The 25,407-nt window shown below is 37.8% G+C and overlaps 1 protein-coding gene across 3 annotated transcripts in view; it reads left to right on the top strand.

Moving 5' to 3' along the window:
- ralgapa2 (Ral GTPase activating protein catalytic subunit alpha 2) overlaps positions 1 to 25,407 on the top strand; it is a 191,051-nt gene that overhangs the window by 128,703 nt on the left and 36,941 nt on the right. For all 3 annotated transcript variants that reach the window (XM_084096035.1, XM_084096034.1, XM_084096033.1), the window contains 10 exons: positions 2,897 to 3,007; positions 3,095 to 3,163; positions 3,373 to 3,510; positions 7,218 to 7,401; positions 10,145 to 10,943; positions 13,002 to 13,073; positions 15,604 to 15,727; positions 15,818 to 15,973; positions 21,976 to 22,134; positions 23,339 to 23,466. In XM_084096035.1, the coding sequence (XP_083952161.1) occupies positions 2,897 to 3,007; positions 3,095 to 3,163; positions 3,373 to 3,510; positions 7,218 to 7,401; positions 10,145 to 10,943; positions 13,002 to 13,073; positions 15,604 to 15,727; positions 15,818 to 15,973; positions 21,976 to 22,134; positions 23,339 to 23,466 (1,940 nt within the window). The remainder of the gene's footprint in view (positions 1 to 2,896; positions 3,008 to 3,094; positions 3,164 to 3,372; positions 3,511 to 7,217; positions 7,402 to 10,144; positions 10,944 to 13,001; positions 13,074 to 15,603; positions 15,728 to 15,817; positions 15,974 to 21,975; positions 22,135 to 23,338; positions 23,467 to 25,407) is intronic.

The raw sequence follows: 25,407 nt of genomic DNA, 5'->3' as shown, positions 1-25,407 counted from the left end.
GCAACAGTAACTCAAACAACCACTCGTTACAACCGAGGTCTGCAGAAGAGCATCTCTGAACACACAACACGTCAAGCCTTGAAGCAGAAGAAATATAACAGAAGACGACACAACGGTGACACTCCTGTCATCTGAGAACTGAAAACTGAGGCTACAGTTCGCACGGGCTCACCAAAACTGGACAATAGACGATAGGAAAAACGTAGCCTGGTCTGATGAGTCTTGATTTCTGCTGCGACATTCAGATGGTAGGGTCAGAATGACCATGTCCATCCCTTTATGAACACAGTGTACCCATCTTCTAATGGCTACTTTCAGCAGGATAACAAAGCTCATATCACCTCAAACTGGTTTCTTGAACATGACAATGAGTTCACTAAACTCAAACGGCCTTGACAGTCACCAGATCTCAATCCAATAGAGCAGCTTTGGGATGTGCTGGAACAAGAGATTCACATCATGGATGTGCAGCCGACAAATATGCAGCATCTGCGTGATATTGTCATGCCAATGATTTTGGACCAAAATCTCTAAGGAATGTTTCCAGCACCTTGTTGAATCTATGCCATAAAGAAACAAGGCAGTTTTGAAGGCAAAGGGGGTCCAAACCAGTACTAGCAAGGTGTACCTCATAAAGTGGCCTGTGTGTGTGTGTGTGTGTGTGTGTGTGTGTGTGTGTGTGTGTGTGTGTGTACAGTGTGTATATATATGTATATATAGTGTGTATGATATGTGTAGACACATTTCATTATTTATATATATATATATATATATATATATATATATATATATATATATATAATGAAATGTGTCTTTGCACAAATACATAATGTATAAATGTGTCGAGAGCGCACATACACCGTTTGTTTATGCATCAATATAATAGACTCGTGTGTGCCTACTGTATGACTCCACATTCGTCATGCAATCCTCATCCTCAAGCGAGACGCTTGTTTGCTTTATACAGCCAAGAAACGTAGTTTGCGTATCATCTGCCCATACAGCGCTGGATGCCTGAGGACTCGCGGTCTTCAGAAACATCACAGAATATGACAGCTCGTGTTTTGAAGCTAAACACACTGGAATGGATAATTCACTGAAAATGCAATAACTGCCATCTCTGATGTAATCAGCCTGCTTTTCTTTACATTAGCGCTGTTTTTGACTGATTGAATTTGCTTACTGGATCATTGGACTAAAACGATCCCGATCTGATCGCAAACAGAGAAGCGAAATAAGGTTAAATAGTTTGAATGGAAATTTCCACCTACCAGACCCCAAGATCATCTAACTGTCTGACGTTACGTTAATGACACACTTTCATGTTTCAGTAATTATTTGCATATAAATTATTTAAGTATTTTGTATTAATTGTATGGTTTTTATATATTGAAAACTTCATGTTCTTCTTCCTTTGTAGAAAAGCTGTTGTGACAAGAGACAGAAACAAGGAAGAAAACAAAAAGGATAATATAATGTAATTGAATTTAATTTTTTAAAAGGCAAAGGATTTAGTCAAAGGTAATTTTTGTAGAAAATTACTTCAATATAACATAACGTAAAGTTATCATAAATCTATGGATTATATACAAATCCAAATATTATCAAATACTGCATTATTAAATTGAAGCATAGTTGGAAAGACTTTTTGAATCATAGTTATTGTAATTTGAAACCACGTTTAAAACGATACCTTCCAAATTGAGTGCACACGTTCCCTTCCTCATGCCGCTGTAATTACGTCCAGTTCATGTTGACACGCAGCAGGTCAGGCCAGAAGAAAGCTTTGGGAAAGGAACAGGGTTTCCATCTCTAAAAGCATGTGCCGAGCTGTTGGGAGTTTATGTGTGGCTTCTTCTCTTCTATTACTCTGAGCAAACACTCACTCTCTCACCTCAGATTCCACATGACTGAAGCCCAGAGCAAGAGAGAATTGTGGGTAGAGCAACAGACAGAATCCATTAACCTGGAATCCTCCCAGAGATGTGTTTCTCTAGAATAATATGGTGCTAAATAGCAAAAACAAACATAGAAATAGAAATGACACAAATTATGGCATGTGTTTTAATGTATATATATATGTATATACATGTGTTGATGTATTATGCCATATATTAATTTTCAGCGTCATCTTTTACCATCTGATTTATCACATATAATATTGTTAATACCTAATTGTGTTAGGCTTTCTTAAGTTGCATATATATATATATATATATATATATATATATATATATATATATATATATATAAGTTATGATCTGAGAACAGGTGGTTTTAGTGAGCCATAACTTGAAAGAATCAGTCAAATGAAATGTTTCAAATGAAGAACATTCCAGTTCTTTTCTCTGATCATTTTCAAAGTGTAAAATGTATTGCTTTCTTTCTTTCTTTCTTTCTTTCTTGAAAGATGTCTCTTATGCTCACCAAGGCTACATTTATTTGATCAAAACTACAGTTACAGCAGTAATATTGTGGAATATTGTTGCAACTGTTTTCTATTTTAATATATTTTAAAATGTTATTTATTCTTTTGTAGGCAAATCTGAATTTTCAGCTGAATTTACTCCAGTCTAGCTGCTCAAGAAATATTATTATTATGAAATATTTCATCATTATTAATTTGTGCTGCTTCATATGTATTAACCATGTATTAAGTTTTTTTTTCTTTTTCGGGATTCTTTGATTAAATAGAAGGTTTATAAAGCACAAGCGGTAAAGCCTCATCTACTTAGCTTTATATCAAATTCTGCATTTAAATAATAATTAATAAATATATTTCTTCCTGATCATGTTCATTTGGTGAAAAACAGTAATTTCTATTATCAATTTTTTATTTATTTTTTCATTCTCATCTAGATCGTAACGTGAGCATGAATGTGATTTTGTCTTTTAGTTTGGAAATAAGGTGGTGGCAAATGTGGCCTGTGACATCTTTCAGCTACTGATTTCTCACTGGCAGCACTTACAGAGACTGGAGCCGTCCCTTCCCAAAAGAATTATAGAGGTACGAAGCATCTTCATCAGCATGATGCATCTGTTGTGGTATTGTGCATGTGACGCCTGATTAATCTCTGCTTTTCCTCTGTTGTAGATTTTTGTAGCAACCATAGCATTTCTTCTGCCCAGTGCTGAACACTCAACAGTTGAGGCAGATAAAAAGGTAATCAAAGCAGAACTGAGCGTCTTTATTCAGATCTCTATGTGTGCAAGCAGTGTTGGACATGGGAATTCAGGATGAACAGCTCCCGGTTATTCTGTGTCTGTGCTTGTTGTTCCATCCTTCCTAACAGCTTGTCTTTGGCAGGTTTATTGATTATTTTGTAGTGGTGTCATGAGTGTGCTAAATGAATGCGTTCTCGTGTGCTCTAGTTAATGGTGTCTCTACTGCTGTGCCTGCTGGACTGGTGCATGGCCGTACCACTCTCCATCCTCCTGGAGCCCATCACTATGCCTGTGCTGGATGACCCCACCTCACAGAAAGCCCCTCTACTCGACTACATTTACAGGGTGGGTACAGGCCTCAGGGACTTTTATTAAGCTGCACAATTTAGGGAAAAAATCTTATTAAGATTTTTGTTGTTGTTGATAAAAATCATGATTTAAAAAAAAATCTAGGCTTGCTGATGATAATGGCTCGTGCATTTAAAATGGCAGACGACATTGTGGAGAAGTTAATCGCCGAGGTCCAGAAAAATCCACCAGTTTGAAAAGTCAAGCCCCTTATAAAGAAAATGGATATGGAAAACAAACGTTCATACCCTCTGAATAAACGGTTAGAAGTATTACCTCAGGTAACCAGCGCTCGTTTTGACAACATTGCTTCCTTTGAAGTTGCAGTGAAAAAGACTAGGTGGTGTTTTTATTCCACTTTATTCCACTTCAATGACGTTGTACACACTTTGAAACCGTAGCGCGCGAGCCTAGAATAAACAGACCAGTTCATTGGTGTGGACTCAAATATATTTATCGTTATAGTTGACTTTATAGTTAACATTCTTTGTGTGAACGGCCCTTCACGGTGTGTTCACATTTGGCAGGTTTGGTTCAATTAAAACAAACTATGGTGTGATTGCTCTGATTCATTTGCATAAGTGTGAACGCTGCCAATCTGAACCCTGTTGGGCCTTTGTCTACTTCCAAAGGAACTCAGCAACACTGACCAAAGACATCTAAACGAACCAAAAGCAGGACCCTGATGTCACAATATGTGACCCTACAAAAGACAGAAAGCATTCTCATCATAGGAGCAATGTTGCCCATTACTGTTTGGAACAAGCATCAGAAAGGCCTTATAAACAAACTACTATATATAAAGTTGAATATAATGTATAATAATGCAATGGGGGAATATTTGTGGGTCCTGATAATGCCAAATGTCTTATGTTACCAGTAAAAAGTGGCCTACGTTATTTTAAATACTGTATATCTAGTCAGTGACAGAGATCAAGCATATTCATCTAAAATAATTCTGTATTTTCAGCTTCAGAATCATGGATATTTGTATTCTGGTGTCTCTATTGTCCTGTACATTGGGTTTCCAGTACCAAGTCCAAGCCTATTCATTTACACCCACTATGTAAAACCAAATTTAGCATTTTAATCAATAGTAAATTTCTTGTTAACCTTTTATCATATATCTTTGAGTATTGTAATAATATTGTATCATGAGTTCAGTATCGTGAGATGTATTGAATCTTGACATGAGGGCATTGTTACACCCCTAATAAATAAACATCATAAAAACCTTTTTTTTTTAAGAACCTTTAGGTTCTTAGGTTCAGTGTGAACGCCAAGAAAACCAGGACTAAATGTATAAATAAATTTTTTGGTCCGGACTAAAATAACCAAACAAAGTGTGAACACACCCTAAATTTCTTCATTTTCAGACACAAAACCGCATGAGCGCTTAACGCTTGTCTTTTGTTGATGAACGCTTCCCATTATGTATGGGAAGATGGTTGGCACACGTTGTGTTCACAAATGCACGTTATGTTGACCCGAACCCAGAGCAGATGCAGAGATGGAGTTCAGGTGGAGCAGCACTTACTCTGAACATCACACTGACAGATCATGAGCTGCTCATGTGTAAAAACACAGTGCCATGCTTGTGCTGAAACACACAGCACATATATTATTTAATTAAATCACAGCCTTTGCGATTTGATAATCGCACTAAGCCATATTGCAATTTCGTTTTATTTCGATTAATCGTACAGCCGCAGAGTGACCGTTACTCTAGTTTGTTACTTGAAATTAAAGCAGAAATCTTCCAGTGTGTGTGCGCGCATTATGTTCTATTATAAATGCATTCGTCCCCTCGCAGCTCATATTTAGTCATCAGACGCTAATGAGAGGGCATTGAGGGGCACAGAATAAATGAGATATTAGTCCCGGGCTGTTGTGCAGATGCAGACAGACACGGACCTTTGTGCAGATGTCATGCTCCCAGAAAAAAATGGCCGAATTATTTAAATGCCCCATTGTTGGATTGATAAGCTCACCAATGAATGCCAAACTCAAGAATTCAGTTCATCATCATATGAGAGAAAATGCACCTGCTGCAAAGGGGAAAGGGGAAGAATAAATGTCCTTTGTTTTCCTCTGCACTCGTTTGACTGTTAATCATTTTCTGCTAGTTATTATATGCTCGGTGGGATTACTTTAATCTCCCATTTGTCAGAGCTGAATAGCATCTAACACGAGCACATGTACATAACCCTCGCCAGGACAACACATCAGTACTCTTGTTTTTGAGTGCCTTGTCTCAATTAAGAGCGAGAAATAATGATTAGCATCTCATGCTTATAGTACTACTCAAATAATAATTGATGAAGGTCATGGAGTCTTGGTTCATTTATGCTGCACAGTTTGAGAAGTGCCACTTAGAAAATGTATAAACTGATGAAAATCACACTGAATCCTCAGAACCAGCGAATGCCATTTAATACTTTGGGTGCTAAATGTTCCTCAATTTATCTTCTTCCTCTCTCCTCTTATCACTAGGTGACGGCTTTATACTTCGTCAGTTTGATTTTCTACTTTATCTAACAGGAAAAGCAATCAGTTTATGGCCGAGGTATCGCAGCTCGCAGCAATCAGTATGTGAGAGATATAAGTGCAGTGGGTTTTACAGTACCTTAGTCAACTCAAGCCACCTTTATTTATAGAGTTTACAGTACAGCTTGTTTTAAAGAAACTTTATAGTAATAAACAGGAATCAACCGGAATAAATCACCTCTACAGAAAACACTGGTGTCGTCATCAAGCTCAATTCAATTTAGTTTTTTTTTCTCATCCAATAGTTATTACTGATTTACTCTTGATTTTCACTTTTACTGATATACATTGAGAGATCATCCATCACACCTTTGGATGACCTGTATCTCTGATATATCAGCAGTTTCCAGTTGAACCAGATGGCACTAATAGCTCTATGGTGGTGATTATGTGGCAAATCAAAGTTCTGTGGTTTTATTTTTAGGTATTTTTACGACATGAATTTATATCAGATCATGTTTAAGTAGCTTACACTGTCATTGTTCGCTGCGTCAGTGTGTGGTGTTTGAGAATGAGCCAAGGGATAAAGCCTTAATTAAATCAAACAGAGCAAACCTGTTCAGGCACTAAGATAAACTGTGCTGGACCGTGTCTTATCTTCTCCAGCCAATAGAGCCATGACCATCTGTTTCTGCACATCGATACACTCCCATATCACAAGAGAAATAGATTATTAGCCCATAAAGCCCCTCTCATTGGGTTTCCTGGCTTAGCATTGTAAATATCGTCCCATCTCCATATGGTGGCCCTGCAGCACTCAACCACACCGTCTGGGTGTAACAACAATGTTTCAATCTATTAAAGATTTCTTTTTAATGCATCTCAGTGGTGTGCCAAGAAGATCATCTTCATGGCTGAGTTGTTGATCATAACAGAGTTCTCTATGTGATACATCTCATTAGATTTTAAAAATGAACTAAATCTAAACAATTTCAGTAGTACCTTATGCATTGCATTGTGCTTTTGTAACAACAGAACAAGCGAGAAAGCTGCTATTTAATAAAAAATCCTTGTAATCTCACTTTTTTTCTGAAGGTGTTCCCCAGGGTTCTGTATTAGGCCCACAAAACTTTTCTTATTTACTTTATTTATTTTGTTTAGTCATTCTTTTTGTAGTGTATCACCGGTATACTTAATTCACTGTTCTTCTGTCTTAGGTGCTGCACACTTGTGTATCAGGGTCTAACCTACACACTCAACAAAGTCACTACCTCCTCAGCCTTGCTGATCTGTCGACAGACTACGAACCCTTCCTTACTCTAGGCAATGTCAAGAGCTTTGAACCACCCCCCATACACAATGTCATGGGAGACTTTGGAAATCTCCTCACTGTGGCTGAAGGTAAGGATTTCCTGTTGTGCTTCCAATTAATGGTATTTATATTGTGTTTTGTTATCTACAACACGTTATCGACAACGTGCTTAGGGAAATCTCATGAAAACTCTGCTGGGTCATTGCTCACCCCAAAATCAAAAGAAAAAAGAAGTATCAGTATTTTTTTTTTTTTTTTTTTTTTTGCCTTTTCCTAATTAAGTGCATTTGTAAAATATTATGTATCTATACACCATAGTAGTATTTGTTATACTTAATTTATTACTAATGGTCGCCAAAAATATATATTTTTGTGAGATTAACCATATTTTCTTTATTTTTTATTTTGTTACATCATATTTAACAATTTTTGCTACAAATTAACACAAATCAATTTGTAATGTCTGTAATGTAAAGGCGAATTTACAAAATTTTTGATGTCAACTTTTCCTGCATAAATTGTGAAACCGCTGCATCTCCCTTGAAAAAGCAAAGAAAGTACAAAAAGGGATGTTTTTAATTTGTCTTTTGAGTTTATACTGAGCTCTCGTGAATCATATTAGAGCAAATGTAGCACAATGTAAAATGAAATAGAATTTTAAAGAGGTGTGCATTAGTTCCCTCATCCACTCAAAGCAAGCCCATTTATGCCAATTATTAAAGAAATCTTTTCTTTTTTTTTCTCCTCCGACCTTGCTTTATCCATTAGGCAATATTTCTTGTGTGTTCTCTACCTTGGCATGTCATCAAATGTCATCTGTTTTTGGTTTGGTGGGGGGGGGGATCTTTCCTCTTCCAACAGGGATGCCTTTTGTCACAGTACATTTATATCAACAGAGTAGAGGAAGAAAAAGACTGCTGGCTTCTGCAACACTAACATCTCCATCCATTGACATGCCTTTTATATCTCTGCGTACGAAAAAACAAACAACCTCAGCCAAAGAGCAACTCATAAGCAATATCCCAGTACCTAGCTCATATTGATTAGTTCACTTCAAAGCTCTGTGCATCCCTAATGCAACTTGCTCGTCCTTGCAAAGAGCTTTTTCCACTTTGATATGGGGATGATGGTATTGATAGCACTGTCACAATGTGAGCACTTCGTTTTTTTCCCCCTCCTCCCTCTCTCATCCTAATCTTAATATCCACTAATGACAACACTAGATTTCTCACTTTGAGAGGTGTTCAGCATTCAGAGGACTTTAATTCATAGTGCTTGCAGAGCCCTATTCACTCATCACGAAAAGGTGTGATGCTCATTAGTGCAGCCCTTTGAGTCTGTTTTAGGAGAATGAATAGATATTTTAAAGGTGTCTATGTGGACACCCGTATAGATGGTGTGAACGTGGGAAAACTGCCTCCATTGGTCATGACAGCTAAAAGCCAGTATACCAACTAGCTTTTGAGAAAGATAAGTAAGGGAAAAAACAGTCAGCCAATCATTATTGCAAAATAAATTCTGACAGGGTGACCAGGACCCTAAAAAAGTTAGTCATACAGTCAATACATCAAATCAGAATCAGGTATTACAAAGAGATTTGTGATAATTTGTGGCGATGACTGTACATTATCAGGGCTGTGCTACGAAAAAGTCTGTGCGATGAATAAATAAAAAAATGGTTAAAATGGCCAAATTACAGCAAACCTCAAAATGGCCAAATAATGGCCACCTAGTTGGCCTGGATGGTCAGTTTACCAACAGAATACCGCAATATAAGAGAGTGATGGGCAGATTTCTATATAACAGTGATGGGGATTACCTTTTTTTTCATTCAAAGCATTAGTTCACCCCAAAAAAATGAAAATTATGTTATTAATTACCTACCCTCATGTTGTTACAAACCCTTAAGACTTTAGTTTTTCTTGGAATCTCAAATGAAGATACTTTTAATGAGACTTGACTTTTCCAAAAGACATCATAAAAGTAATTATGAATCAAGCATTTTAATCCAAGTCTTCTGAAAACACGTTCACTTTATATGATGAACACATATATAGATCATATGGATGCATCAAATATGATCAACAGAAGCACAAGAACCAATGAATTTTGGTCTCGAATATCGAGCAATTAGGGTTGAGCTTCATGTTATAGCAAATTTGATGTGCTTTATATGTATGTGCGTTGATCAATGTTTAAATGTGAATAAAATCTTAAATTAAATCTGTTCTTCATGTAAAGCAGTCGTGTCTCTTCAGAAGACTTGAATTTTGACCTGAATGATATGTTTACGATACCTTTATGGACTTCAAGCATCAAAGGTTTTGTTACATGCCCTTAATCGAAAGACAGATATCTCTCAGTTTTCATTAAATCATCTTCATTGAGGTTTCGAAGAGGAGCAAAAGTCTGATGTGTTTGTAATGATATGAGGGTAATTATGCATATACATCCTATTATTCATTTAAATATAATTTAAGGAATTGGCTTTTTGATGATCAACAATGCCAACACTGTTGTTGTATTTTACATCCATAAAGAGACTATATTAATATTATACTTTATTATCTTAGTGTATTATATGTGGCTAATTTTTTATTGTACCCCTTTTTTCTTTTCTGGCAAAAATGGCTGCTGATGAGAATTAGCCTTTTGACTAACTTGGGTACATAAACATTTATTTGAAAATGTATTTATGTTCAGTGTCCCTTTTTAAATAAATGAAATAAACTGATGACACCATTTACATTGTTGGGTGAACTAACCCTTAGAGTATACCTGTAAGTCGTATTTTTTTCTAATTTACTAAACTAAAGTTGTTTGACATCCCAGAAAAGAAAAGGAGAAGCATGGAGCTGATTCCTCTGACTGCTCGGATGGTAATGTCACACCTGGTCAATCATTTGGGACACCATCCTCTCAGCGGCGGCCCTGCTCTTTTGAACAGCCTGGTCAGTGAGAACCACGACAACCCCTACATAGAGTCTTCCGAACTCTCCTCTGAAGTCTTCAAAAGCCCCAATCTACAGCTCTTCGTCTTCAATGACAGCACACTAGTCTCGTACCTTCAGATCCCCTCTGATAATTCCAGCACTGTAAGTGCCAACCCAAGGGATCATTCCTCTGAGGTCCGCGTCATTGTCAGGGACATCTCGGGAAAGTACTCGTGGGACGGCGGCGTTCTCTTCTGCACTTTGGACGGATCTGGCTTGAGCTCCAGTGGCAGTAGAGATCAGCTGTCTCATGACACCGGTCTCTCTGAAAAGCAGAGCTCCGTCCGCTCCAGTAAATGCTCCTCTGTGTCGGAAATGGAGGATGGCGTGGATGTGTTGGACCAGCTACTGGAAGATCTCGGCCACAGCAGCCCCGAGTGCCTCCCGCAGCCCCAGCTGAGGCTCACACAACCACCGGCTCCACCCATGGGCATGAACCCTGAGATGGAAGAGCTCATCATGGATGCCATCCACAGACAGGCGACGCAAGAGGATGAGGAGCTGATGCGGAGACAGAGCGAAGACCCCAGCATCCGAGCAGAGACACAGAGAGAGCCCACACACCAGGAGCCCAAATCACCCTTTTACCTCTGCAGACTTCTCCTCAACGACCTCGGCATGAACTCATGGGATCGCAGGTACAATATTTCATGAAAGTTGCTTGAAAAGTAATTAACTTTCACAGTAAACATTTTTAAATAAATCATCCATCTCGAGATTGTTCAGTCATTTATTCACCCACTTGTAATGCTACTCTTTCCCACATCATTGGACATTGATTCTTAAGGGCTAATATACTCAAGTGAAGTTCTTTTTCGTTCTTCGCTTAGGGGTCAGACAGGGTTCCTGTTGCTCCTTAAAAAAAGTCTTACATTTACTTTTATCAAATTCAAGGGCATAAAAAGTCTTAAATATGTTAAATGGCATAAGAGTTCTCTTAATTTTAATTGCAAGAGCCCTTAAATTTGGGTACAGATAAACAGGAATCACTATGTGACTTACCACTGGTTTCACCGACAGGGCTTAAGCCTAGACCTAGACTACAAGTCATGTTTTAGCTGTTTTATCTGAACGCAACTTTGCACTGTTATATCTAAAAAAAAATGTCAGTGGCATTTTTTTTGTCCAGTAATGTTTTTTGGGTTTTTTTCTAAGGCACATTTTCTAAGCCCTGTCTGTGAAACCAGGCCTTAATGTGTTGATTAAAACCTTAAAAGACGATGATTTAATGAAATAAATGTGAGAGCTGCACGTTTCAAAGTAAAAATGGGGCGCTATTGCACGTTCTACAGGTTCACGGTTTCAGAGTAGTTCACAATCATTGAATTCCGCACATTTATGCCAAATGATTGCTTATGATCTATTGTTAATTAATTATGACAATGTTTATTTTATGGTGTTTATCATAGACTGTTAAAAACAGATGGAGTCCGCGTCTCCATTTCCTTCCACCAGTATAACCCAGAAATGGTAATTGCCGATTACATCATTCAGAGCCCAAGTCTATGATGTAGTGATCCTGAGGTGGAGCCCCGGGATCAAATTCCCGCCCACAATCGCAAGCACAGCTGTCAATCATAACGTTACATATTGCATATATGTTACATATACGTTGTAATATACTATACATTACATATAGTTTTTATACAGTAGCATCAAATAACTAACTACCGGTAAACCCAAACTTATTGGAAAAATGAAAAACACTTAAACATAAGAACTGCCTAAAATGACTGAAATCATCTTTGGAAAAAAGTTATTTGAAGTATGATTGGATTTTTGTAGTTTGGCTTGCGTCCCATTCGATTACATGGAGAGGGCGGGGTTTATGACCTATACTGCAGCCAACCACCGGGGGGCGATCGAAATGCTTTGGCTTCACTTTACAGGACTTGTGTGGCACAATCGGTGTTTATTCATACCTGCGAATTAGTTGCCTTTCACAATTCTGACATTGAAATGGGTCATTCACATGATTTGTGCAATTCAGATGAGTTTTATGTGTCAATGGCTGTTTTTGTACAAATGTATGTCTGAAGGGAACTGACTGCCTTTAGAACAGTTTCCTTCACTTTTTTCTCTTACATCCGTATAATGCCTAAAGTAGCCTTTAAGGAGTGCAGCTTTCTATACAGAGGTTCTGGGGTACCGCTTTATTTCTGCCATTCCATAAGCGCTTCACACTGGCAGAGATCGAATTTGCATTTTCAATCGGCCCGTCTGCTTTTTTTTTCAGAGTTTTCTTTTTTTTTTCACATTATTCACATTAAAATGTGTTAATTTATGATTGATCATATACTTAATATAATATTCGAACTACGGTTAAAAATCTACTTTTATGGTGCCATTTCGTTCTTTTTGAATGGAAAAGAGCTGCTTAGATATTCCTCTATACTTCTTAATATGGATGTGGAATTAGAAGTAAATGACCAAAGAATTTTCATTTTTGAGTATCTTTTTTTATTACCTTTTTGCATCACAAACTATATGAGCATGTCACAAAATAATGTGTGAATATGATTACATGGCGTCTAAATATTTTAAATGCATGCAGTACTTCTAGTTGGCCTGGATATTGGTTGCAGTGGGATAGGAGGAAACATTTTAACATTAAAAATAATAATTTGATTTTCTTTTGTCTCACCATTTATCTTTTGAAAAGTTTTATGATGTTCCATTTTATTTTCTCTATATAGAAAGAGCTTTCATCTTCTAAAGAAGAACTCCAAGCTCTTGAGAGAGCTGAAGAATTTGGACTCGAGGCAGTGGTAAGGGTTTCTGCTTCTGCTAGGACAACATCTGACTTTCGTGCCTTAACTCTTTCCCCGCCAGCGTTTAAAAAAAAAAGTAAAGCCAGCCACTGACAGAATTTTGATAATTTTCACAAAATTTTCATGGCCCCAGAATATTTTGTTGTATGAATATCTGAGCATGCAATATATCAAAAGAAAAGAACAGAGCCTCTGCTTTTGAACTACAACAACAAAAAAATCTATTTTTTATCAACAGTTGAATGTGGGTAAGTTTAATAAAAAAACAACATTTTGAGCAAAAAGCAGAATTTTTATCAAAGATTACATTCAGATCGGATTCAGAACGATGATTAAAACATAGATGGAGTAGATCAAGTCCATCAACACCTTCCAAGCTTCACAGTCCTATAGCTCGTCCTGGGTCGACATTTCATTCGGTAACATTAGGAAGTTTAATGTTATGTGCCGTTTATTGTTGATGATCGTGTTATTTTACATATGCATTTGCTTACAAATGGCATTGCTTGTTTCTGTTTCTTTTTCCCCTGTGTTTTGATCAGGAGATTCAGTACTCTTTCAGAAGATGCGTAATAGCGCCCCCCTACCGTGTAACAGTGAAAACATGGAAAGCTGGAAAATTCCGTCAATGGCGGGGAAGCGTTGTCTCATAAATGACGGAAATTTACGTCAATGGCGGGGAAAGAGTTAAAGTTTCATTCATAATTATACACCAAGTAAAATAGTGACATGAAAACTGAATTATATCTTCTTTCTGACTCATCTGCACTTAATGCTAAAAATCAGCAGCAAACAACAGCATGCATTTGGAGAGCTCTATCATGCAGCCTAATGCCAGTCTACAGAGAGTGGCTAAATCCTTTAAAAGCACTATTAAGGAGACATGTCTTAAGAACACTCTCAGATACTCCGCTCCTCACAGCCTAATCCTGCCCACGTCTGGCTGATCACAGATCCACACTTCTCAGCCAACAGCGATCAATAGGCACTCAGAGTGGCTAATTACAGAGGCTTATTAAAGAATACCCCCAGGATCGGGCCAGCGTTCCCCTCTGCAGGCATAGCCGGCCCACTCATGGCAACCGCTGACTGAGCATGCCAAACATCACACTGCAAGGGCACGAGGCTTCATTAGCAACACTGCTCGAAGAGACACACACTGCTCACACATACACAGCGCATACCAGTATTGTATTTATTAGCCAGTAGCTGTGAACTTACAACATCATTTTTTTTTTTACAAAGGTTTTTGTTTTAAGGTTTTTGAATTTAATGAGCATAACAAAGGTTGTTCCATGTAAAGGTTATCATAATATCCTATTACTTGACTACAATTTTTAAGCCACAGCTGTTCTTTAGGGAGAGCCTTGTTAACTACCACTTTTAATGCTTCAAAAAGTCCATAAAGAGATCGTAAAACTAATCCATTTGAAATGAGTGGTTTAGTCAATTTTTTTTAAATAAAATCTCGATTTATATGATGAAAAGATTTAATTTAGTATTTTATTCACATTTATTACATGGCTTGGTTGAATTCTAATGTAGAATGCGGTCTGTTATTTCTTGATAACAGACCGTTGCTAAGGATAACACACCGTTGCCATGAAAAACAGAGCGTTGCTATGGACGCAGGATTCTAACCGTAGAGACGGAACGGACTATTTTCTTTAGCGGAAGCAATACAATCGTTTTTAAATCAATATTTTGTGTCAAATTATTGATTTATTTGGTAGGTAGCCATGTAATAAGCGGGATAATGTAGACAGAGCGAGGCGGTTGTTATAGCGAATACAACCCCTTCAGGCTGATTCAGACATAATGATTCAAGATTCCTGATCAGCCTGTCGGGGTTGTATTCGCTATAACAACCGCCTCGCTCTACATTATACCTTACATAATCATTGATCAGCGAACATAAACAGAAGCTCAACCGAACCTGCTTGACACACGAGAACAAACCTCTTGCAGAAGCTCAAACGAGCTGCGTAACACGAGAATGAACCTCATTGGTTCTTGAAGAAGCTCAAACGTGCTGCGTAACACGAGACTGAACCTCATTGGTTCTTGCTGAAGCTCAAACGTGCTGCGTAACACGAGACTGAACCTCATTGGTTCTTGCTGAAGCTCAAACGAGCTGCGTAACACGAGACTGAACCTCATTGGTTCGCGCACATCAAGTGAACATGCTTGAGTTTCGTTTAAGTGATGTGTGAGTTGATGAATGTTTATATGTGAATAAACAAATAACATAAATAACACTAATCTATACTTCACACCCCATAATGACAAAGTAAAACCAGATTTGTGTTAACTTTGATTTAAATGTATTAAAAAGAAAAAAAATCGCATTGCGTAAGTATTCACACCCTTAGCTACAACACTTGAAATGTTGCTCAGGTGCTTCCCATTTCTCTGGATCGCCTTTGATTAAATACACTGAACACATCAAATATCGAGACACCTCAAATGTCATGATGTTACAACTGTTTGCATGATGTCTGTTGGTCTTGTGTTTTTCTGTCTCCAGTCGAGAGACGCACAAGATCGCTGTGTTCTACATTGGAGAAGGCCAAGAGGACAAATGCTCCATTCTGTCCAACACAGAGGGCAGTCAGGCGTATGAGGACTTCGTCTCTGGGCTGGGATGGGAGGTGAAAGAACACATAAAATCCACTTAATGCGTCTGTAGTGAGCAGAGGTCATGTACTGTGACTACATCAGAAAGCTTCTCTCTCTTTCAGGTGAATCTGGCGTCTCACTGTGGGTTTATGGGTGGTTTGCAGAGGAATGGCAGCACAGGAACCACAGCGCCGTACTACGCTACCTCCAACGTGGAGGTCATCTTCCACGTGTCCACTCGCATGCCTTCTGACTCAGATGACTCCATCACCAAAAAGGTAGTGCCTCATTTCCTACTTGACACTTTTAAAAGAAATATTGCGGTTTTAGATGTGATTTGCAAAATAAACTGGTAGAAATCATAAATTGCATCACAGCTTGGTCAGGAGTGCAGGCATTCCAGTCACATTCAGAGAGGAAATGAGGAAGAAAAAAGTGCATGATCTGTGGTTTTGCCGTTAAACTGCGCCCCCTTTGTTACTGTTGCTATCACTATCAAGCTTTTCTATTGCCATTTTTTCTACCACTGTCAAGCAGTGAGAGAGAAGCAATCAAATCGAGTGAAAACTGAGAGCATTTGTAATCTAGCAATCATATCTAGTCACCAAGATAGTCTCAAGTAAGCCATGGAAGTCTACAAACTGGACAAAGAAATGCATGTTGAAGCTTTAAAATGAAAGCATCCGTCGTAGTCAATTGAAAATGCTTGACAGGTAAAATATCTATGTGTGTGTGTATGTGCTTTGGACGTTGTTTTAAATTAAAAGCAACACAAAACAAAGAAGGAATATGCCCGCTCACTAAAACACACATTTGTAAAGTCAATAAAAAAAAAAAAATATATATATATATATATATATATAACCTCTGACACGTAGAGTGATTGGTTAGTCACTTAGTTGTGTTTTCACCCTTTTTCACTCTTCCTCTTCATTTCCATGTGAAATCACACTCCTGTCTTGTTAAAATGCAGATATCCTGCAGCTCAGTTTTAGATGAGTTTTGGATGTGCACACCTCTTCTTTCCTCCTTAACATTATGTATTTGTTTGTGACACCTTTATATATATATATATATATATATATATACACATATATACTAATGACAAATGTTTGCTTACCCCTAAAGAAAAACTCGTATTGACATTTCATTCTGTTTAAAATGTTGATTTAATGAGGGGTGACATGCGTGTAAAGCGTGACTTCTGGCGCGTGCTGCTGATCGCTGGTCTCTGTCAGACCTCTGCGAGCTGCGAGAGCATGTCGTGAGCGAGGGAGCCGAGCATGTGCAGGTTTAGTAACTCTGGACTCCTGTGCGCGCTGTGACCGGGGCCCCGATCAGCACATTAACTCACGCCGCAAGGGCCAAAGGCCTGCCGGATACCAGCAGGGCCCTGCTATCGAATTCCCCCTGTGTCTGCGGGACGGCGATCGACATGCGTTAGCAGGTTAACTCTGGCAAAATGAGCCGGTGGGATCCTGCTTAGTTCTGAGCGCTCAATCCCGATCATGCGCAGGCCTGCAGAGAGAGAAATTCATCAGACTCCCGGACATCGAAGCCTCACACCGTCAGAGCTCATATTAGCCCATCTCAGCCACGCTCCGCGCCTCTGTGAGCCAGTGGGAGGGAGTGTGTGTGCCGCGAGCCATGCTCGATTCATTTTGGACATCAGGCCCCGTAATTGTCGTGCTCCCGCTCTGGCACGTGTGTGAGGAGGGGTGAAAGGGCTGTTTTATCAGCCACAGGCAGACAGGAAGTAACTCCTCTAATTTGCAAATGCAACTTTCAGAGGTAGTGAGAGAAAGGAGGGGTGAAGAGACAACAGCGAGGAACACAGAGAGGGGAAAAGAGAAGAATTCCTGAATCAAATTGAGTGCTGGGGGCAGATCGAGCAGAGCAGCTGGCCAGGCTAGTAATGCAGTTACTGGGAGGGTGTTTCCATGCGAGGCCCAGTGTCAGGAGGCACCTCACACACACACACACACACACACACACTCTCTTTTGTTTCAGAGGGAGGGACGCTGCTTCTTTACAAGGCAGCGTTTAAGCTTTAGGGCATCTCTTGCTCTGCTCAGCATCTGTGTGTTTACAATCTGCATGTACACTGTAAAAAAATTTTTTTTAAAGCTGTAAATAAAGATTATTGGAGTACGTTTTACAAGAAAATACTATTTCAGTCTTTCTACTTCAAAATTTCACGTTTAATTCAATGTTTCTTGCTGATTCTTCGTACATTTTTTAGACTTACTAGCAATTTCTGAGTGAATTGTTTTCAGTGTAATGTTTTACTCTATGAAACATATGGCTGCTAATATGCTCATATTTTCATGTTTGCTGATCCAAATGCCACTATTACTATTGCTCATACTTAAAGTCCCCTTGTAGTCAATAATTTATCCCTTAAAACAAATTTTTTATCACCAAAATTACATATTTAAATGTTTTTTCCTTTTAAAAAAAATCTTCTTGTCTTTAAATAGCTTGAATGTAACTTGACACCCTTCCCTCATTTAGTATATGTGGTTCTATGAATATGCAAATGAGCCCCGCCTTCACTCACTCACACAGCTCAGAGATCCACTCGTTGATCTGATTGGTTACAAGGTAGTTTGTGACGTCATAAACACCAGCGATTTCAAAGTGTGTTTTTGAGACTGTCTTTGGTTCACTGCAGTTTTAAGGAGAAAATACTCAGCAATGCTGTCGACTTATGAATTTACACATGGTTTGTCTTAAAGCATATTAAAAACACCACATAGACATATAAACAACATTAAAAGCTGGATTTTCAATAAATTTAAGGTATTGCCGTTTGAACAGTACTTGGCATTAAACAATTAGATCTAAGCCTTACGTTTCAAATTCAGTTTAAATCAAATTTAAGGTCATGAAAATTATCACAAAAAAAAGTCGTGCATTATACATCCATTGTTTTGTTTTTGTTTGTTTTTTTCTTATTAGACAGTAAACTGTATCTGGCATCTTAACAAACTCTTATGGCTTCTCTCTGGGCCTAAACTAAAAAACATTATTTAATACATTCAGTATATAGACTTTACTAGTATCGGCACAATAATATTTTTTTTACCTTTTTTTTAAACACATTATCGTATCCGCAAAATCCAATATCAGTCGACCTATAATTCATATGTATTAATATATTGGTACACAAAACCAATTTCAGTATATTTTAAATAAAACATGTCTTGAGTATTTTTAAAATGTTTACCCTATTTTGAATATATGCCCCAGCCTGTTTAATTAAGTAAAATAATCTTACTGTAGATACACGATTTATTTAGAGAATTCTTTTTTATTTTTTTTATTAATTTTATTTGTAAAACGTCTTTGAATTTAAAAATCTGCAGATACCCTGATTAAACTTTGGCAAATAGTCCTGTCCAACACAGACATAATGATACCGCAAGTCATGTGTTTTAAGAAAAGCTGTGCCATCACTGTGATTTCCGTCTGGTGAGTGATAAAATGGGGTGAAAAAAATCCCAAAGCCTTTGATTGGTGGATTGACCCGAGTTATATCTAGAGACCAGGACATCAAAGGGTCTTAGGGACTCTTTTAGCTTGGGCCGGGAAGAAACCACCAACCACCCAGATACCCTAGCAACCGCATAGAACATCTTAGCAATGCATAGCAACCGCATAGCAACCGCATGGCAACCACCCACAGCTCTTTCAGCAGCACCTTCTACTTCACCCTATTCTAAAGTTTGCATTTCTTAGAAGTCTGCAGTCTTTAACATCTGATCCCTTTTATTGAGAATGGCATCTGGTATATGTGGACAATGTGTGTTGCATTTCCTCTCTTCCCCCAACCTGTTTACATGCCGCCAATTCTTCTGCTGACTCTCCAAATGGATCGGTATGCGCCGACCCAATCATCTTGTTGTGGATTTGTTTAATTTTAGCCCATTAGCATAATTAAGGGCTTATGGGGAAATGTGGTAATTGCATTTTTGGTGAAGAGGACATGTTTTGGTAATGGCTCATTAGGCTTGGATGCATCGGCAGATGTTTAACGACCCATTGACAAGAGCTCGCTTAAGGCCACACTGTTGCAGCGAAAGGCTTCCAAGACTCCTTTTCCTTGATTACAGAGGTCACTTTAATTTCTCACTATTTTGCTAATACTCCACTTAATTGTTGTTAATTATTTGGAATTAAGTCTTAATGGTCTGTCTGCCCTGCTTTTGTTTTGTTTAGTTACAGTGAATGCTGGGAACAGTGAATGATGCCCTGGATGAAAAAGTAATTTTCATCACTTCATGTGTGCATTACTATTGGATTGGGCGATATGTCTAGCACATTATTCTCTTAATTTGGTTGATAACAATACTGCAGTATCTGTATCACACAATAAGCAACTTACAATAAGCTTCGTTAGTTAACATTAGTTAACTACATTAGTTAGCATGAACTAATAATGAACTGCACTTATACAGCATTTATTAATCTTTGTTAATGTTAATTTCAACATTTACTAATACTTTATTAAAATCGTGTTAACAGTAGTTAATGCACTGTGAACTAACATGAACAAACAATGAACAGCTGTATTTTTATTAACTAACATTAACAAGGATTAATAAATACAGTAACAAATGTATTGCTCATGGTTAGTTCATGTTAGTTTATACATTAACTAATGTTAACCAATGAACCTTATTGTAAAGTGTTACCAAACTACTTTTTTTTATCCATTTCATTTTCTTTTTGGCAGTTCATTTTTAAAAGTAGTTTTCATAAGCGCAGCACTGCTTTGTGTGAACGCGTGCATTTCTACTTTTCCATAAGCGCCATCTACTGGTGTTAAACTTTGAAAAAAATCTAAACATTGTATACTACTAGTGTAGATAAAGCAATATTCAGAAACAGATGCACCGAATAAAACAGAAAAAAAAACACAAGCATGGAACTTGTAAATTAAAATAATGTTATGTAGCCTACTGGAAGCGCTGTGTGTTTTGCTGTACTATACAAAAAATATAAAAAGTACAAATAACATCTTAAGATACTTCCGTTTCTGAACAAATAAAGCAGTAATTAATGTCATAGATACACGCGCCTGGTTTTTGTTTTAATTGTCAGAATATATCGTACTAAAATAATTCGTAATAAAAAAAATATTGGCTTACCTAATAATTTATAATTTAATTAATAAATAATTCAATAATAAAATAATTGTAAATAAACAGTTTATTAATGTAATGCAATTTTATTTCAAATAATTAAGGAAAATAAAGTGGTTTGACTCCAAAGAGCTCTAAAAGCATATTAGAATGGTTATCTGAAGCTAAAGGCGACCGCAGCTGAAGCTCGCCTCACTCCTGAGGTGACGGCTCTGTTGCAGTACACCATTACAACATTTAAATAACTAGACAAATTATATGTTTAGGTTACAGCTGCATCTGTCTCTGAAAAAATCAGCAGTGAATCTACCAAATAATCTACCAACAGCTGTGTCAATGGATAGAGACACATTTATTTAGTGAGGTTTGAATAACTATTGAATTAATTTATATTTACCAGTATGTTACCAGTTCTCTAGACATCTGTATCAGCATTGACCCTTACCGGTCGAGTTCTAGAAACAATTTATACTATTTTTTTTTTCCCCCGAACTGAAAGGCATTTACAGCTTTGACAGCTGATAGTCTCACATCTCTGAACCCATTGCTCTGATTCACAGATTTCCACATGTACAACATTAAAAAAATCATTGCAATATGTTACTGGTGCTTCAACATTAGAACTACATATTATTCAGACTCTGCACCCATGTGTTTCATGTTCCTTGCCAAAAATGAGCTTCTGAAAAATGCATTTCCTACAAATGTATGTATATTTTTATGTAAAATGAAAATCTGTCCAATTTTCTGGCAAAAGCCAATTTGTTTAAATGATTGAGACATAATGAACCCAATTTCTCCAGCTCATTTGTCTTCAGATTGAAATTCCCAAAATAATTCCAGGAGTTGTTATGTACTAAAATAAATGTAGTATTTTCTTTCTGGAATTATTGTTGATCACTAAGAAAACACACATGTTTGTGAGGTTGAGTTGTGAGGTTGAGTTATCCTTTTTTAATGTTTTTCTAAGAATCTGTTTGTCTGTTTGCTCAATATGTTTGACCTGTACAAATGATTATCTGTGTTTGTTTGTTTTTTTTCTCCGACATGAAGCCCTTGTGAGTTATATGACTAATGTTTACAATTTTTTTGTGTCAGATTTATTGATGCGTTTTGCCTCTGGTTGGTCATAGCTTCGTCACTTGGGAAACGATGAAGTGCACATTGTGTGGTCGGAGCACACGCGGGATTACAGACGAGGAATCATTCCCACCGACTTCGGAGATGTCCTCATCATCATCTACCCGATGAAAAACCACATGTTCTTTGTTCAGATCCTGAAAAAAACCCAGGTACGTCCCCCATCGTGAAGATAATGACATTACGTTACATTAAAAACCACAACCGTCCACCATAACTTGCCAGATTTTCATATATTACGTGAAATGCCTCTCCAGAGGCGTCTTAAGATCTTCGCCAGGATGTGCGATGTTTGGATGATTGTCAGGATATGTGGATTGTGGCTGAATGGTTTCTCTTCCTGTCTGTTCCCTGAAAGCACTAATGCTCAGAGTCCATTACTGCACTGTCGGCACGCCACTCTCATCGCGGTCAAGCTGCCTTTCATCTTCCTCCTCCCACGTCTGCCACTAGATCCCCAGAGAAACCAAGCGTGCATCATTTGTAATTTCTCGTAAACACGTCACCTCTACGAGTCTTGACTGCTGTGTGTTGAGTGGCCTGGATGCTGTCAGATATATATGGTTCCTGCATCATGTCACCGGCTGCAATTAGTGAAATTCCCTCAGCTGTGTCACTGTTATCTGCCGTTCCACTCAACTAACTCTCGTGTCATCCGCTCGATAAATGCAAGCCTTGGCGAATGGAAGAACTGCGTTATCCATCGACTAGATTCAGCTGTCCTGCTCATAGTCTGTTTGTGGCGTACACATCACATGCAACATCGGGCGGAGACTTCATGCATAGTGATTTAATGTTTAAAGGGGTGGTTGATAATGAATTCACCTTTTTAACCTTATTTAGTGTGTAATGTTGCTGTTTGAGCATTAACAACATCTGCAAAGTTACGATGCTCAAAGTTCAAATCAAAGGGAGATATTTTCTATTAAAGAAATCGTTTTTTAAGGACTACAACAAACGTCTGGTAGGGACTACACAAGCTTCCTCCCGTGTTAGTGACATCACTAACCCTAAAACTTACATAAACCCCGCCCCCGGAATGTGTTTTATAGATTATCAATGACAGAATATGCTAATCAATGACTAGAAGATATAACTCCAAATTGGCTACATAAATTCATCAACTAACCGTTCAGAAATGTCCTGTTGCTTCTACATGTTGTCACTTCTTCTTGAGTCTCTCCATCATTGTCCGACTCCAGTTTGAACATAAAAGGCAGAACAGTTTCTGACATTTTAGTGCGTGTCTGGACACGAGCTGTTGTAACTCCGCTACACATCACATGCAACATTGGGCTGAGACTTCATGTATAGTGATTTAATGTTTAAAACATTTTTTTACCCTCTCTTGACCAGGTTCCTTTCTTCGGGCCTCTGTTCGACGGGGCGATAGTGACTGGAACGCTGTTGCCCAGTCTGGTGCGGGCCACGTGCATCAATGCTAGCAGGGCCGTGAAGTCTCGACTGCCGCTCTACCAGAGTTTGTATCCTTTCACCTTTATGGTTTGTGATGCAGTAGACTGTCAGATCACTGCATTCGAGTATCTGTATGTGATTTTGGTGCTAACTGTACCTGTCGAGAAAACACACTCTGAGTGTGTAGTTCCCTGATCATTGTATCGTGAACATGACTTCCACTAAATGTCGGGACACTGATGCCTCAATAATCTGCAGCGCCATTATGAGGTTAATCATTATCAATATTGCTGTATTATACGGCGTGAGCAAATTTTTTTTTTTTTTTTTTTTGCATAATTTGTTGTTCTTTGTTATAGCTGTTAAAAGTACAGCTTGTCCTCCATTTCTGGCGAAGACAATGCACCATTTTCCGGTAAGTCAAAATATTCTGTAGCCGATTCTTGCTTGTGTTTATGGTGTATTCTGGGAATTTTCAGAGAGCAAATGTTTTATTGAATGATTTTGACAATGATAAATTCCTGGGTAGTGCATATTTTCTATGGAACTAATGAGCAGATTGAAACAGACCCGCTATGTAATCATAACAAATCAATGGCCAACATGAAATGTGGCTTTAATCATCAATAATTCAGTGGTCAGGAATCAACTGTTATGCGTATACTATTACTAAATGTATATTTGTTTGTCTCATAACTTTTTCATCTGCATGTAGAACTTCTCTCTAAAAACAGCGTAAGCTGACATTACTAATTTGAAAGTGTTTGGCAAGAAGTGAAGTAATGTAATACGTCAAGTTGTGTAGCTGTAAATAATAAATCAACACTCTTGGAAAGTGTGCCAACCAGTTTTACATGCCGTGCCATATGGGAAAATATTTGCATTTGCCAATTATCACAAAATGAACCTTAAAGGAACACTGACATAAAACAGTGGTCATTACTTTTTGATAATGACCAGTTGACTGCAAATTATCCCATTTAATACAAGACTTCTTATCAAATAAATAAAATATGGTCACAAAAATATTGATTTGAGGGGATATCATTTTGATTTGTGACTACAAATCAAAAGTTTGGGGTTGGTAAGATTTGTTTTAATGTTTCTGAATCAAGTCTCTTGTGCTCGTCAAGGCTGCGTTTACTTAAAAATGCAGTAAGTTCAGTAAAAAGCATTTATTTAAAATGGAAATAAGATGATGAAACAAGATTCCCATCCCTGTGTAATAAGCTTGTATTACACCTGTAGCGCTTATACTGTAGATCAAACTGTAAGCAGATATTGCTGCATCATGCCTGATTTTTTTTATTCTGCTCTTTGCTTTCTGGAATGATATTACATCAGTATGATCATTATTGTGTGTGTGTGTGTGTGTGTGTGTGTGAGTGACTGTTAATTGTCTCTTGTGAATAGGGTGTGAAAGGCCATTAAGGATATTCTGCTTTCACAGCTTCCTGCAATGACTTGATCTGTCTCTATGAATAATTGATCTGCTTTTGGGTGCTGCTTCTACACCACTGTCTCTTATCTGTCCGTCACAAGAACATCTGCTCAACATACACACACAAGTGCATCCTCTCGTTCTCTGTGTGTCTTTCTGTCTCTGTTTGTCTTTCCATTGCTCATCTCATCTCTTTGTCCAAGTTCACAACACAAGCCCAATTCCAGTTTTCTGATCAAATCAGATTTTGTTGTTGTTGTTGTTGTTGGTTTTAAGGTTGTGACTTTTTAAAAGTGTCTCATGTCAGACGTTGGCTTGAACAGACGGTGCTCCTGCACTGACCCGCATACATAAAACAACAGTAATTAATTATGAGAGTAAAGAGGCGGGGGCAAAATCCTCTGGTTGTCATTAAAAGAAAATTCACATTACCTATTTTCTATATGAATTGATCTTAACGTTATTGATATTTTGTGCTTTTGTCATTTTTATTCAGTTTGTTATATATATATTTCTTAATAGTTTTAATTTATTTTTAGCTTCAGTTTTAGTTTTCTTTCGGTTTGTA

This window comes from Abramis brama, assembly GCF_963993115.1.
Source record: "Abramis brama genome assembly, chromosome: 21".
Classification (NCBI taxonomy): domain Eukaryota; kingdom Metazoa; phylum Chordata; class Actinopteri; order Cypriniformes; family Leuciscidae; genus Abramis; species Abramis brama.
Note: the sequence above shows the minus strand (reverse complement) of the source record. Positions and strands in the feature narration are given on the sequence as shown.